General features: G+C 41.0%; 1 protein-coding gene across 4 annotated transcripts; it reads right to left on the reverse strand.

The window, feature by feature from the left end:
• Positions 1-1,628: 1,628 nt before the first annotated feature.
• KBTBD2 (kelch repeat and BTB domain containing 2) lies at positions 1,629-11,177 on the reverse strand. 4 transcript variants are annotated; one of them, XM_082479912.1, is made up of 4 exons: positions 11,073-11,177; positions 7,812-8,342; positions 4,770-4,935; positions 1,629-4,333 (listed from the first exon to the last, which is right to left on the reverse strand). In XM_082479912.1, exons 2-4 carry the CDS (start codon positions 7,979-7,981, stop codon positions 2,798-2,800), a joined length of 1,872 nt encoding a protein of 623 aa, XP_082336038.1. In that variant the 5' UTR covers positions 7,982-8,342; positions 11,073-11,177; the 3' UTR covers positions 1,629-2,797. The 4 variants fall into 4 exon arrangements, with proteins under 4 accessions (XP_082336038.1, XP_082336040.1, XP_082336039.1 ...); XM_082479914.1 differs by lacking the exon at positions 11,073-11,177 and adding an exon at positions 9,958-10,120; XM_082479913.1 differs by lacking the exon at positions 11,073-11,177 and adding an exon at positions 8,982-9,139.
• Positions 11,178-16,105: the final 4,928 nt, after the last annotated feature.

Here is a 16,105-nt window from a genome sequence, read left to right on the forward strand (position 1 = left end):
AACTGTTGTCATTGTTCCCGCAGAAGTCTCTCTTTAATTCTACCTCTAGTGACCATTTCCAGGCACGTGACAATGCTTTGCTGGCACAGTTTCCTTCTCAAATTATGTAAGGAAAGAATTTAGACTTGAGAAGTAGCATTTGCCGGCTGTGTTTGCCTCTGGGGTTGAATACTGACTGCAGCAACTAGTTGTATAAGTAAGTGAACTAATAGTAAGTATGTCTTTAACAGAGTCACTAGATAGCTGTTCACCACTTGACTAGCCTTTAAGTACTATATTATTAATAGTAAATTAATCTTAAATAAGGTATTACATCATCTTAGACCATATAAAAAATGCAGATAATATCTAGAAACAATATAAAAATAATATATAAAAAATGCAGACGAGTTTGAAGTAATCTGTATTTTAAAAAGATGTTCCTAAATGGATAAAATCAAGGACAGTTCTTCCAGGTTCTGAGGGGCAACTGTGACTTACAGCCACTGCAATTTAGTAATTTATTTCCTATTCAGATTTACTCTGTGCCCCACCCCCCCAGCCCTTTGGTAATAAATTATGCACAAGATTTTAAACTCGAGTTGAAAGTTGTCAGTGACATAACCACCCCACTGTGCTCCTTCACTAGCTATAGATCACATGCACTTGAAGAACATAGGCTTGTCCTAAAGCCTAATGCAGCCCAATACTGTAGGCTGAAGGGACAATGACCCACAGAACTAAGCAGTTACTGGCTGGAGTTATTAAGATACCACTCGTGTTTTTGCTGGAGGTATGTGACTTTCCAAATTGCATTATAAAGTAGTATCATTGCTTTTCTTTTACGTATACTCACTCAAACAGGCTCACAAACTGTATATCCCAGGCTACACGAAAGCAATATAAACAGAGCTATCAGTAGGATCCCCGGAGTCATTTCTCCCCTCTTGTCTAAGCGCTTCAGGTATTAAAAAAAAAAATATATATTCACATAATGTTAAATACAAACATGGCATGTCACCATCACACAAAAAAAAAAATTAGTAGCTTGGCTCTTTCTGTTGGAGCAATCATTATTCTGGATCCCATAAATCCCTACATAGCACAAAACGCCAAAGCATTAGGAAGAGTTTTATATAAGGCCCTTTTTCAGTCAAAACCTTTAATAGTTGTACAAGACAAAACTTTGCAAATCCACTTGAGACCTAGCCACAAAAACATATAGGTGTCGTCTTTGTTGAAAGCTGTAATTGTATTTACTGGAATAAGAAACAGAAATAAGGAAAAGCAAGTGACAGTCTGGAGTACTGAAAATAGGTCTCCCACTTTCTGAGCTAACAGAAAAGATTCCACATTACCTCCTTAATGCCTGTCATTCTTCACTTTCAGTGGAGCAGAATTTGTCCCGTGATTGGAGAAGGGCTGATTTATAAAAATTATAGTGGGAATTCATGTTCTATATGACTTGAGTTTCTAACTTCCAGCTTTCACTGACCAGTAAGCACAGTCAACTAGCCTACTTGTCTCCAAGCTTTTCACAGCATAACTATCAAGTTGCTTTCAACAAACTACTTGCTAGAAGTGTGCCTGTGCTGGGACGACATTATAACTGTATCTACTTCAACCAGAAAACACACTCAAATTTGTTGAATTCAGTCTTTTTTAATAAATTAATGTCATTCAAAATACAGTGCCAGAACATGATGCAGCTGAACATGCTAGTAAGGTTTGTCATGAAGCACCTGTGTTTATGTTAGATTGGCGGCGCCCCGCTACTGCTAGTGGTTCCTGGGATTAATGCCAGAGCAGCACTAGTCATCTGCTCTCCTGCACACAGAGCACAGGATATTCCTGAACAGTTTGCTTCCCCCCCAAAAGTAAAAAACCTGATAGCTAAGGGATATCTATACACAATCACACTACAGTAATGCTTGTTATTAAATTAACAGAAAATAAGGACCTGGTTAATCCACACTAAAACTTTGTTTTACAATGGAAAAATACATCAGCAGCAGGAAGTAATATACATGAGCCAATGTTACTGTAATACAGAATGTGGAGACATTTACTGATTAAAGCTCCACATAGACCCGCACTATGAGGGCTGACAATTCCTATTGCAAGCCCAACAACTTAAGTCCACACCTGGTAAACTACCAGCTGCTTGGAAGACCTGTATTCTAAATAGACAGGTATAAGTTAGTGAAAATAGTATACATGCACCTAATAATATAGCTTGACTGAACCTGCAGTCGTTTCGCCCTGCATGTTACCATACAATGGAAGATCTACCCTTCCTACCACAGGTAGATCCATGGGATTTGTTTCTTTTCTTTTAATGGCATTACTATACCAACATGGATATTAGTATTAAGTGCAGCACAGTCCTTTAATTAGGCCACACTGACAATTATATAACTAGCACTTAAGTAGAATATCCAGAAGTAGTTCAAATATAACTGGAAGATACTTTCAAAAGAGTTGTGACATCATCCTAGAAACAGTAACTACTTTTTTCTGAAGCTAATTTTCCTGAACTGAGACTTCATAGAACTAGAAATTAATTCTTTAGACAAGTCAGATGCTTAAGCTCATGATATACATACATGTTTCTCAATTATCAGATAATAGTATTTCAGATTATGGAAGCCTATCTGCTCATTTCACTGATTCATACTGAATGGCGGCAAGTGTTAGGTAGGGCATAAAAATACAACTCATGAAAGACAGGTCTGACGTTTCTGTTTCCAGACCTGTTCTTTCACAACTATTTCAAGGTAACTGAGCACAGAATCAGTTGTGCAGTCTCATTTAGGAGCTATACGGGTGGTAAAGTGACCATCTCCCCATCCAGCTCAAATTCATCAGCTCCATCTGGCGAGAAGAGATATGTTGGAGGTTTCCATGGGGACTCTTCAAGGCAAGATGGATACAGCTTTCCTACAGTGCACCGGAAATCTTTCCCCAAGTCCCATAGCACACGTTCCGATATGTGCTGTCTTAGAAACCAGCGATCAAGTTCCAGGTCATATTGATAGGTGGCATACTTCGCTCTCTCATTCATGTGGGTTTCTCGTATAAAGACACATAAAGAATTAGAGATGACAACGGCTCTAACGCATGGGTCAGAATACCGCTTGGCAGGGATATTGGCTGCCATTCTCCATTCATTTTTATTCACATCATAGATTTCCACAGTTACGGAAGACCCATCTACAGTACTGCTTGGGAGTCTTATACCAGAATTGCTGGCAATATGCAGTCCTCCAATATAGAATATTTTATCACCAAAAGCAGCAGCTGAAGCAAAACATCTACTTGTTTGTCGCATAGCCATTTCTACCCAAGCATCTGACCTGGGAAAATAACAGTACATCAAGTTGTGTGCCATTACATAAATGCAGTTGTGAACTGCTACTGCTGTGCTCCATTGCCACGCGCAAGGCAACGGGCTTACCATGGTCCACTCGTCTTTCTCAGTATCGTATCTCTCCACAGTTCTCCTGTTGAGTTCTCCACCGACGCTGTCTCCTCCAATTGCATAGATGTATCCTTCACAGCAGACCAGGGATGGCTTTATACGAACAAAGAGCATCGGTGTCTTTGGAAACCAAGTGTTCTGCTGCGCATCAAACCAGTAAAAGCAATTCACAGTTCTGAAGGCAGCCTGGAGTTTGCTGCTTTTACTGTGATTGGTTTTCGTGTTTTTCAGAGGAACTTGCCCACCCGCTATATAGATATCATTATCGGGAGTTACAAGCGTCCCAACCTTATGCAAGTCAGCAGGAGGGTTGCAGAGTTTGTAAACTTTTTCTGCCTGGGGGCTATAACAGACAGAAGAATAAAGACTACCAGGGTTTTCAGCAGCAGCTTCAATGAATATCATCATCTCCTCTTTCGTCATACCAAGTCTGGGTTTGAAAAACTTGGGCATCGATTTGTACAGTCCTTGTACTACCACTGATTTATCATTAGGTGGCAAGCCTTGAAACCAGGCTCTCTGTGTCACTTCTGAAAGTGCATCGATTCGGATTTGGCTAAGAACAGAGGACAAATACTGTGATCGTGATTCTGTGTTGTACTCCAGCCATAACATAGCAGCTTCACGAACTGTCTCCTCCTTTTCCACATTTAAATTGTCGCTGCTTAAAATATCTATCAGTAGATCATGTGACAGTTGCATGAAAGCCTCCTGGTGGTACACAGCTGTGAACTTGTGCTCTACCATTCTTTTAGCACTCTGTTTTAACTCTTCACAGCTGAAGAGATCAGCGAAACTTAACAGACGCACACAATTTTCTGCATTAATTTTTTTGATTAAGTATTCTCTACACCGTTGTAACACATCATCTACCTGTAATGCAAAGAAACACACACAAGTGTTACTGCATACAATCTATTCCTTTACATACCAGCAGCAGGTAAAAAGGTACCTGCATTTAGTGTTGAACGCCAGAGTTTAGGCCTGGAATACTATACGTACACAAAAATACATCAGTGACTTACTCAACTGATTCATACAGATCAAGTGCATCACATGATTATGTCTGCCTGAAAAACTAATTATCTAAATATTACAAGTGCACTGCTTTACTTCCATCCCTCCACAGGGTCCATAAAGCAAGGAGGGATGGGTATATGAAACATACCTGGCAAGCAACTGCTGTCTAGACTGAGGAAACTCAACAGGAGTATTTTGAAATGACTAAACAGAGAAGACTATTTAACAAGAAAAAAATGGTTCTGAGATTAGGTGCAGTTATTTCATACTCAAAATAAAACACTCCTACCTGTAAGAAGCAGGCAGTTTCATAAAGCTGTTCTACTGTGCTGTCGCTTATTGCCAAGTTACCCGTGTATGCATAAGTTATGATAATTTGTAAAGTGGCTGCATCCACATTCCTCAGGTGTACATGTGTTTGTTTACTTTCACTTAGACCACTCATGAACATGGCTCTGAAGAGAAATACACATATTAAGACAAGAATCAACAGTAAGAACAGTAATCCTAAAGCCACTTTTCACCTGTAAGCCTTCAGTGATTACACTTCAAAAGGTGAACAATACAGGTGTTTAGTATTTACCTTAGGCTACCCTCTAGTATTTAAGATAAAGCACTTATACAGAACATTCAAACAGTACCATCAGTGTCTCCTGTAGAAATATTTTATATTTATGCAAACTCTTTTGTGTTAATCAGCAGAGAACCCTATAGTGATTTTAGAGTTTTAATGATGAAATTTAAAACTTTTTCTGTATCAGGTGGTAAGAGGGAAGAAACATCCTCCAGAAATTACTGTTGAAACATATACAGATAGATTTTAGATTCTAAAACAAAAGCAAATTTATGCAATGGACTGAGCTAATTCATGTCAAAAACCGTGCTCCTGTGGGGGGAGGAAAAAGTTAGCTCAGAAAAAATGGAGTGAGGACTAGCCCTCCATGAAGTATTTCTTATGTACCATTCACAATACTGTGCAGTAAACTTCAAACCTGTAGACAAAAATTAATTAGAGAAAAAACTATCACACTTGGTCTGAAAAAAAAAAAACCACCCAACAAAAGTATTTCCATTAGATCTTTTTGAAAAAGTAGAAAGGCAATTTAAGAAAGGGTTATTGTTTCCATAATGCTTTATATACTTCTTGCCCATTCTGATTTTTTAATTGCAACACAGTTAAGAACTAATTGGATTCTAGTATTTCAGGTACTTGCCAGTTTTCTTAAAGTGGGGGACATTGATTTTAAGAGTTTTATATTACTTCGGGCTTGGCATTTGTGGTTGTATTTAAAATTCAGCTCAAGCCTCTTTATATTTGTTTGGGGCTTTTTAGGAAACCAGATATGAGAGAGGTTAGAAGGGACGGTGGGTGCACCCTGCAGTCCTGCCTCGAGCTGGAGAGGTGAGGGGACATGGAGATACACTCCCTAAGCCAAGTCATTCCAAGAAGCATCTGATACCAAGACAGTGCCCCACCACCATTCCCTCCTGCCCCATCCCCATCTTCTAAGCTCCTTGACTCAGGGCAACTGGCATTTTAAGAGGGATCACAGACTGGCCAACTGTGTATCAACTTGCCATGTAGCTTTTTAAAGGTAAGACAGTACAAGTGCCAGCAGAGACTCTTCTTCCTAGAAAGGAAGAAGTAGCTGTTAGAGAATCTGGCTCTAGAGCATGCTTACACACTGCTGAGTGGCCTGTGCTGGAGCTGGGTTGCCACAGCACGGTGTTCAAGCACAAAGATAGAAGGTGAGCTGGCTGCAGTCATACACAATGGCTGGATCACACTAAGAGATGCTTTTCTGTTCTTCCCCCTCCCCCCACAGCCTCCTTAAGGGCTATCAATTTTTCATAATAAAGCTAAAATTAGGAAGCTGAGCAACTTTTTGTAAACCAAGTAGAGAAGAAAAACAGAACATGACAAAACCACACGCTTGATACTTCTTTTAACCAGTGCCAAAACCTCATTCCATAAATAATAAACAAACACATAGCAATAAGAGATCTGACTGCATATTCTAATGCAGCACACTATGTGGACTCATGACAGCTTGCCAACCTTATGATTAGCCACCCACATTAGATCTGGCCACATTTCCAGTGGCTGTTATTTTATAGACTGTTGGAACTATGTCATCTGCAGAAGACCAACAGCAATAATCATTATCTAGTGATCACACAATAGTTGTTGCTAAAAATTGTACCAGACTTATCCGAGATGAAAAAAATCAACACAAAACCCAGCAGCTACAAAAAACTTATGCGAAAGTAATAAATTAATCCTCAAATAGTTCCCTACAATAGAAGTTACCCTCTATATTCTGTACAAGAAAGCAGACAAAATACAAAAAACATTTTAGAAGTGTTCTGTATAGCAAGCCCATCTCAACAAGAAAACAGAATTTGCAAACCTTCCCTTGATTAAATGGGAAAGAAAAGTTACAATCCCTCCACAATACATCAGGAAGGTAAAACATACATGGATGTCACCAAGACTAGTCTCAAGCTTCAAAATTCCTTCCAGACAAGCAGATTAATTATACTGTGTTGCCAACAAAAAATGATTAATCACCGCAGACAATTCACAGTGCCTCATCTTCTAAGACATAATATGAAGGTATCTGAAAAAAGTAGGACTCGATGTATCTTATTAATAAAATAGACAAAAAACAGGACACCTGGGAAGCAGGTGCTACTGAATTAAAAATTGCAACAGCATCTCAGTGGGGGTGAGGGGACCAACACAAAACTAAAAACACACCCACACAGAAAAAAAAAAAACCTGTTGCATTGCAGCTAGACTCTCAGGCAAGAGAAGAGTTTCTGGCTTCTTTGCTGAGTAGAAAAAAAAAAAGATGATTCCAAAAACATGGCTGTAAACTTGCACAGCAATCCCTACTTTTAGCAGGGGCTTCTGCTAAGAAAGTACAGATAATAAACCTGACAATGGAAATCCCATAGCCAAGTTCCTATAATCCTTTGTTACCCTACCTTGGGAAATAAAAAAAGATTAAATATTTACAGGTTTCAATATGAAGAATAAGAAATTTACTAATTATTCAGACTCAATTAACTCCCCAAAGAAAACAAACCAAGTGTGATTTTTTTTTCCCCCCACTTATTGTAAAAACTACAGTACCTATCCAGAGTAAATCACAAGATGCTGGAAAATTTATTTTACTCTTTTGGTATTGGAAAGTTTTTTACTTACTTCACGGATGTTTTAAGACTCTCTACAACACATTAATTGTTAATCAATTAAGAAATATTACACTCAAAAACAGGTATCATAGATTTTCTAGAATTAACAGATCCTGCTTTGAATACTTACCTGAAATATGAGCTGCACGTTGCAAGAACCATCTTATGGCAGGGAAATTCAGTGCCCTCAACAATCAACACTATGTCAGTTAGCAACTGCTGTTCATAAAAGAATTTTAACTGCTCCAGCAAGGATACAGCATACTCGGTATTTATCTGCCTCTCGTCCTGGGTAGACATGACTGTATTCCATTAATATTTCCAGGACCAGAGAGAAAAGTCAAGATCTTTTTGCCAGAGAAAGGTCAGCTGAATGTTTCTGAAGTAACCAGGGAAGAAACAGCAGGTGGTCTGTAGCCTTCAGAAGTGATACTGATAAAAAAAGGCAGTGTTATCTTGGACTGCCGAATCAATGTTTCAGACTTTGACCTACTATTAGGTCATCATGCTTTTGACTTGATGACACAATCTGTTCAGAGGCTTTCAAGAGTGTCTGCAGAGCTCCTGTTGAGATCTATGATGCAGCAAATGAATGAGCAAAAGCGAAGTCTGAGGTAGATTTCGTGGTAACATCTCGTGATCAGTGGCTGCACTTGAGTGACTGAAAGCAGGAAAATAAAATTAATTATCAAAAACCTTTTGTAGTTACCTCTTAAAAGTAATTGTCTAACAAACTTATTTCTAAATTAGTACTTAATAACTTGCACAAGAACTCTTGTTGAGAAAAAACTGAACAACAAAAGTATTGGAGAGAAATGAAAAGCAGAAGAGTTTGTACATTAATTCTCACCAAGACCTAGACCCATGAATTAAGATAACTTATTTCATCAACACAGCTTCTAAGGCTGGAGAGTTAAAACAAGGTTCAAGATGACTTTATTCCTCTTCCAAGAATCACCCAGTTTTCCCACTGAGTACACCTGTGCATTTCCTTCAACCATTGATAACATAGCCACATTTTTTTTTCATTTCCATATTAAACAGCCGCTTTTTCTGCTTCTCTGCTTTTGTCTACTTAAAGCTTATCAATACCAGACCACTAGAAGTATAAATGCAGTTTCTTCAACATGCCATCATTGTCCAACTAAACTCTCAACATCATCATCAACCCATTTATTTCACCTTTGGCATTCTACTAGAGAACACGCAGAACCAGAGCCAAGAATTAAAAAAAAACAACCTATATTCCCAATGCTTATTTGATTTGTGTTCTCTGTGCAGAAGGGCTACACATACTAACATTTCACATTCTGTTTTTTTTCCTTCTGAGTCATTTCCATACAGCCAGGTAAGCATGACCACTGCAGACAGGAGAAAACAAAAATAAGATGACAATAGGAGCAAAGCAATGCTAGAATAGCAGGGGTCGAAACACTTGGAGTAGTTACAAAGCAACAACCAAAGGCTACCGAAGTCTGTTTTCTTGTTTGGCCATTTCTCCTCCTCTTAAAAATGGGGTCAGGTTTTATCTTATCCATGTGAACACAGAAACATAATTAAGAATGGAATAGTTGTGATAGTAAAAGCACCATCATAAAGGACACCAGCATACCACATCTATCAAAGACTTCCAGGATTATTTAATCTTGCACTGTTCTTTTGCATTCCAAAATCAAGGAATAACCAGAGACATGTTTGTCTAATGTCTAAGACATCACTAGCAGTATAGATCATGATGAACAGTGAATGCAGAAATACCTTACTTGAAATGACATACTTCAAATTCCATACAAAAATACACAATGTAGTGTAAGATGAAGGCTGTAGAAATACCTGCCAGCCATATCAAAGATCTGCTATTTCAACAGAGCCCTGCCTGTAATACAATTCAAAGACAGGTGTCTTTTAATATTCACTGACTTGAAACAGATATGCTTAATTAATGCCACTTTAATTACTACTGATTTATTGTCACTGATATTTTTCAGTGAAGAAATATACATAAACAAGAATCTCAAACTCTTAGTTTTCACTGGTTGTTTAACTGAAAAAGAGTCCAAATAGTCAAACACAATGTTCACCGTTTGTTCAGGTGAAGCCAGTTAATTAAGAAAAATAGCAAAGGTGTTAATATTTGGGGGAGGAAGGAGAAGAGACTACTACCTGCTATAACAACAGATGTTAGCATAAGTCTTGACTTCAGACCTTCAAGTTTCAGGTGCTGTCAAAGTCACTAAACCACAGGTATATCAAGGATATACAAAGATAGTGCTCACCTAAAGCAATGATCTTCTGCTTCAAGTCACAGCTTCTTTTCACCAAATTAGTATGCATCCTATCTCTGCATCACTGACCACTATCCTGGTTATATGATAACAGCTTAACATGCAACCTAATCCATTGACAGATTTTGCACTGAACTTTAAATGGCTACAGAGACACGCAGACTTCCTAAGTGTGTTAGGCCCAGAGGAATAAATAGCTCATGGCTCTATTGGTATCCCTGGTCTCTCTACAGCATTGTTTTTTCTGGCTTAGGAGAAAAGTTTCAAGAACAACACAAGACAGTGGATTAAGCTCTATTCAGGCAAAGCATCAGTAGTACTAAGCTTTAGCAAAAGAAGTCATTGATATAACTTCCTATTCTGATGTAATTATAATATAAATGAGGAAAATTTCAGAAAAAAAGAAAAAAAGAGCAAAACTAACATGCACTGGTTTAGTCATTAGGTAACAGAACCAGTCAAGGATGCCATGGAGATATTGATATACACCTGCTAGTAAGATTAAACACATTTTTGGCAACATGCGGCTGACAGTCAATAACTGAAAAAGCAGACCTGTTCAACAGAAGACAAGTCGAAACTGTGAAATTAATTACTATAAATAGCTGGAACATTTGAGTATGACCCTCAGTAGCAGAAAAGATTGAGGAGATGACAGGAGTCTTGTTGCAGAACATTTATGTGATGTGAACCACCTCTGAACTGTAAATTTACAAAACTGGAGTCCTTGGTTTACAGCTGATCTGAAACCATCTCATTTCCCAGATGCAGTCCAGGGAGGTACACATGGTAGGAATGTGCTATGTACATGATTGCTGTTTTCCACATCCATACTGTGTTTTTCAGCCAGTGATAACCATTCCCTACAGAACAAAATTTTGTATTTGTCAGAAAGTCGGGAGTTGCATCCCATCCCCTTCTAGTAGAGCCATACTAAATACTCCTTGGGAGAACAATAAATACATCAAGGATCTCTGAATTTCTGGTCTAAAATTACCATAATTTCTATTGTCATTCACCCAAGAGAAGTTAATCTGTTCAAAACATTAGGATAAGTGGTGTAGGAACATCATTTTGTGCCTGAAAAGTCATCCAAGACTACCTACCTCTCTCACACCTCTCTGAAGAGTTCAAGACAATTTTAAAGGAGATGCTCTCCTCACTTCAGAGCCTGAAAAACCAAGGCGCTGAAATAGGAATCAGCTTGTCCAAAGCCACATACTTGCCATAGGAGAACTGTAAGAGACTGAGTTCTCCCCAGTCCCACCCTAACATCTCTCTCACTGCACTGTGCTTGGCATACAGCTCTTAGATCTAACTGAAAAACTACGAACTATGAAAAGATGTCTACGGATGCACTACAGTCTCCTGTAGTTCTAATAACTACACAGCAGTGGACATTTCTGATTTATGGATTAAAAGATCTATGGCTGAAGTTAGCTTAATATCCTGAACGGAAACTGATAGAATAAAAATAATCCTTCAATACAAGTTCTGTGAATAAGACTTTCCCCTTCAACGACGTCACTGGAATGACCGTTTTGTTCTGGGTATCTTCTTGGAAGTCAGCTATCTACAAGTGGACTGGTAGGTAGCTGCTGGAAGGCCGCAGTGGTACTGGATTGCGAACTAAGCCAAATTATTACCAAGTGATCTAAAGTAACTCCCTATCAAGCTGGAAAGCAACATTAAGTAACAGGTTGATAAGAGGGTTTGGTTTTAAGTAATTTTCTTTTTAGCTTAAGTAATTTTTAATGAGGTGGCTTTTATCACTTGTTCGTGTACTTCAAATCTGAATGAGACTGCTCCAAAAATTAGTCACCAAATGATAATGAGTTGTGGGGCAGGCTATTAATTGCCTTCCTTGAATCTGTTTATCTTCTGAGGTCAGGCAAAGATTGATAAACAGAGATACATACTGCACTACACACATGGAAGTGTTAACACTATACTTTAATGTATAACACAGAATAATGACTATTTCCAATTTAATAAGTAGGGAAAGGAGTAAGATATATAGCTATAATACTCTTCAAGTGGACAAATTCAAAATTTTCCAAATTTTAAGAAGGGCAAAACAGATTTAAAAAAAAAAAAGAGGTTGCGTGTCTATATAACTTCAATACTTTGATGTTAGGAAAAGAAGTAAGTTCTTCTGAAATTCCTATTAAGAACTCTGCCAGATTAGATGCCTAACTTCCAATAGCGTTCTGGGAAACACTTAAAGATCTATGAAAGTGTGACAGGTTCCAATCTGCATCTTCAGCCATCTAAATATCTCTTGAATTCTAACTTCACTAACTACAATTCACACTTCAATAAACTGGTATGTTTGCAAGAAAAAGAAAACAACAACAACAACCAAAACTTACTTCTCTCGACATTCAACTTATTTAATCTAGTTTTAATTAATAAAAAAAAAGCTTTAAATACTACTTTTGTGCACTTTTAATCAAATTCCTATTTCCATCCAAGGGCAGCTTCATACAAATCACAAGTAAAAACACGTCTAAAGAATTGAGTCATTCACTATTTTTAACATAATAAAACATCAAAATTAAGAACTGAACAACCGTAAGCCAAACTGCACAAGCATTCACGTATGTAGAGACAGCAATCCTACCAGCTAGCAATGGAAGAACCAAGCTCAGGCACTTTAACATTTAGTTACTATTAAGGATATGCCAAGTAACAAAACAACATGTTTCAAAATTATTATAGCAACTAATGGCAAGGGGGGATACAGTACTAAAAATGATTAAAATCAATTATTTAAATCAATACCGTTAGCAAACAGATCTCAAAGATAGCAAAAAAAGAAGAAAAAGCAGTTGGAAGCTCTAGATTCTTGAGTAATGTATCAAATTTGCATCCTTGGCAGCAAAAAAGAAATAGGTAATTGATGAAGCAGTTCCAGACTTGGAAGTTTTCCTCTCTTCTAAAGCCATCAAAGGTGTCTTTGATAGCACTGCAGTCCAGAAAACCAAGGACATCAAGAAGAGTCTAATAAGGCAACAACATGATATTCACAAAAAACAAGGACTGATTTATTCCTACAGTATTATCATCTTAAAAATTACTATTCACTTGGAAACTACTACTATTTTCCATACATATTATGCTCAGGAGACAAGTTACTACTTAGAGGAAGGTGAGCTTTCTGAAACTACACAGAAGCGAGAGACTAGAAGTGTCAGACTCCATGCTAACAATATGTTTGGTCACAATGCACTCCTCATTACCAGTTTCTTTCCTGTTTTTCTGCTCCTAAAGGAAGTCATACACTAAAGGAAATACCTGCTCAGAAATAAAATTAGCACAAGATAAACCAACAACTTAACGTGGCAACTGGCCTTCTACGCTGAGCATGGGTAGTTTCCATCCCCAAGGGCGTTTCTGTTTTGTGGAAAGACTTGACCTGTTTTGGAAAATTAACCTTTGAAAAAAAGTGGGCCATGGATGTCTCCAGTAAGATCCAGCCATATAGTATGCAAATAAAAGTGGGGTTTTTTTTCCTCTGAACTCTAGTATGTTAATGAAGCTGTTCTGTTTTATTTAACAACTTCAATTCCAGTTCACAAGTACACATCACTCCCTTAAATATTCACTATGAGATATAAGGATGTTCAACCATAATAAATTCAAGCATTTCTACATCAAGAAATTTGATTAATAATTATTGTACTTTCACTAACCAGAAGTTAATTCCTGAAAGGTTAGAGTCTTATAATGGATAGCTTATTCATGCATATAAAATTTATTCTCAAAATGTAAGAGCCACAAAATTAAGGAAGAGACTTTTTAGGATTTGCACCATTTTTGGTCTGTTTCATAATTACATGACCAAAACAAAAAAGCCTGCAAAAAAACCCAACCACCTGTCCAAAACATAGTAAAAAGTTACTAAATAAGCAGCAATATCCTTTCTATCCTTTCTTCCGCTCTGGTCTGTTCCTGCAAGATGCTAGTTACACAGCACTGCGTATAACGGGACCCTTTTACTCCACACACAAAAATAATTAGAAAAGAGGTGTGATACCTATACCCAGATCATGAGATTACATGATTTACAGATCTCAGTATATTAAATATTAAAATTTACCTATTTCTCCTAGTATATTTATGAGAAACTGAACTAAGTTTATCATCTATTTTAATGATCTCCTAAATACATCATCTTAACAAAATTCATGTAGATACAGCCCTAGGTGAGCTCGCAACAGCACACTGCCTGTCAGGTCCACTATCATCACAAAGTAACACAGAAAACTAAGCTGTGGCTTTGCGAGGAAACCTCTAAAACTGCAGATGCTAACTACAACACAAATCCATTTCTAAATCATACCTAAAAGTTATTTCAAAAGCAGCAGGTATCTATCCTTTTCATAATAGAAATAATAATAAATACTCAACAAATCCCTTGGTCACTGTAGGTAGTAATACTATATATACACACACAAACTATATAGATTAGCAAGAAAAGATGGACAATTACAAGAAACAGCAATGCCACTACAGTGCTGTTCTGACAGACGACTTCATCGTGTCTGCCCCTTCAAGCACCTCTAAAATACCACTTTAGTTGCAAACATCCCAACCTGCTCAGCTGAAGAGGTGCACTGAGCGCTGGAAGCCCTACTACCCACCCCATTACAGGCTAAGTTTACTGTCCCCTCCTGCTTGTAGGGCGCGGCGACATGGTACTAGAGAAAGAACGATTTTTTTTTTTCCTCTTCCTAACACCCAGGCGTGCCGTCCCGTCCCGTCCCTCCGTTGCTTCAACTCCTTTCGTGCTTCCCTAAGAGTCTCCCCGCCAGCCCTTAGGAAGGGGGCACCTTCCTGCTCCGCGAGCACTACAGCACTCCGGGGGTCGGCGACGGCCCCCTCTGGTGGGACGGCCCCGCCGGTCGCACGGCCGAGATCCGGCCGCCCTTCCCTCTCCTCCCGGCTCTCCCGAGCTTCGCCGCCCCAGGAGTCGACACTGGCTAAGGGCGCGGAGGCGGCCTCGGCAGCCACCTCGCCCTCTTCCTCGGGGCACCTCCGTCGCGGGTCTCCGCCGGTGTCCAGCGGGCCCGGAGCTGCGGCTCCCGGGCGGTCGTGGAGGGGGCGGGCGGGAGCCGCGCCCAGGCCGGGTCGCGGAGGGGGGGGGGGGGGGGGGGGGGGGGAGCTGCAGGCTGCCGCAGAGCCCCCCGCCGGCCTCCCCGCCGCAGGAGCGCCGCCCGCCGCCAGAGGCTCGGACCCCTTCGCGGCGAGGGGCGGCCTACCCCGGCTCCAGCCCCGCAGGCCGCCGCCGGCAGTGAGGAGACGGGAAACGGCCCAACGGCCGCGCCAGACGAGGGCGGCCGGCGGGACGCGAGCGCGGGAGAGCTGCCGCTGCCGCCGCCATTCCCCCCGGACAAACCTCCAACCGCCGCTTCCTCTTCTGCCTCAGCGTCCCAAGCGCGGGCGGGCAGGGGCGAAGGGGCCGGGGAAGCGGAGGAGGAGGAGGAGGAGGAGGAGGAGGAGGAGGAGGAGGAGGAGGAGGAGGAGGAGGAGGAGGAGGAGGAGAATCCGGTCTCACCCGGGCTGCGGAGGCGGCGGCCACTAGGCGCGCAGGCGCGCTGCCCTCCGCCTCCTCACTCTCCAACCCCCCCACCCCCACTTCCTCCGCGCCTCACGGCACCACCACCGCGCGGCGGCCGTTGGGACGCGCCCACCCCTGCGCATGCTCAGAGCGGGGAGGGGCGAAGAGCCGCGCGCCTCGGCCCGCCCCCGTTTCCTCTTCCTCTCCCGCGAGCTTCCCCCGCCTACACCCCCGCGCGCCGGGGCGGGGGGGGACAGCGCCCCCTGCTGAGCGGAGCGACCGGCGGCAGCCTGAGGGCCCAACGGTTTGGGGGCGGGCGCAGCTCGGCCGAGCCTGGTCCCGCTCTACTTCCCGGCGCCTCCTTCTCTCTCCCGGGAGCCTCCTTAGGGGCTGGGGTAACCACACAGCCGGAACGTCCTTCGGCCAACGGCAAGGCTTGGCCGCCCCCGTCAGCAAACGCCGCCCGAGGCCTGTGGGGCCTGGAGCCTGCCCCGCGGGAGGGGAGCAACAGGGGAAAAGGGGGAAAGGCAGGCGGGAGGAGCCTGAGGACTGAAGCCCTGGTCCAAGGGAAAGGAA

Source organism: Vanellus vanellus (genome assembly GCF_965231255.1).
Source record: "Vanellus vanellus genome assembly, chromosome: 2".
Classification (NCBI taxonomy): Eukaryota; Metazoa; Chordata; class Aves; order Charadriiformes; family Charadriidae; genus Vanellus; species Vanellus vanellus.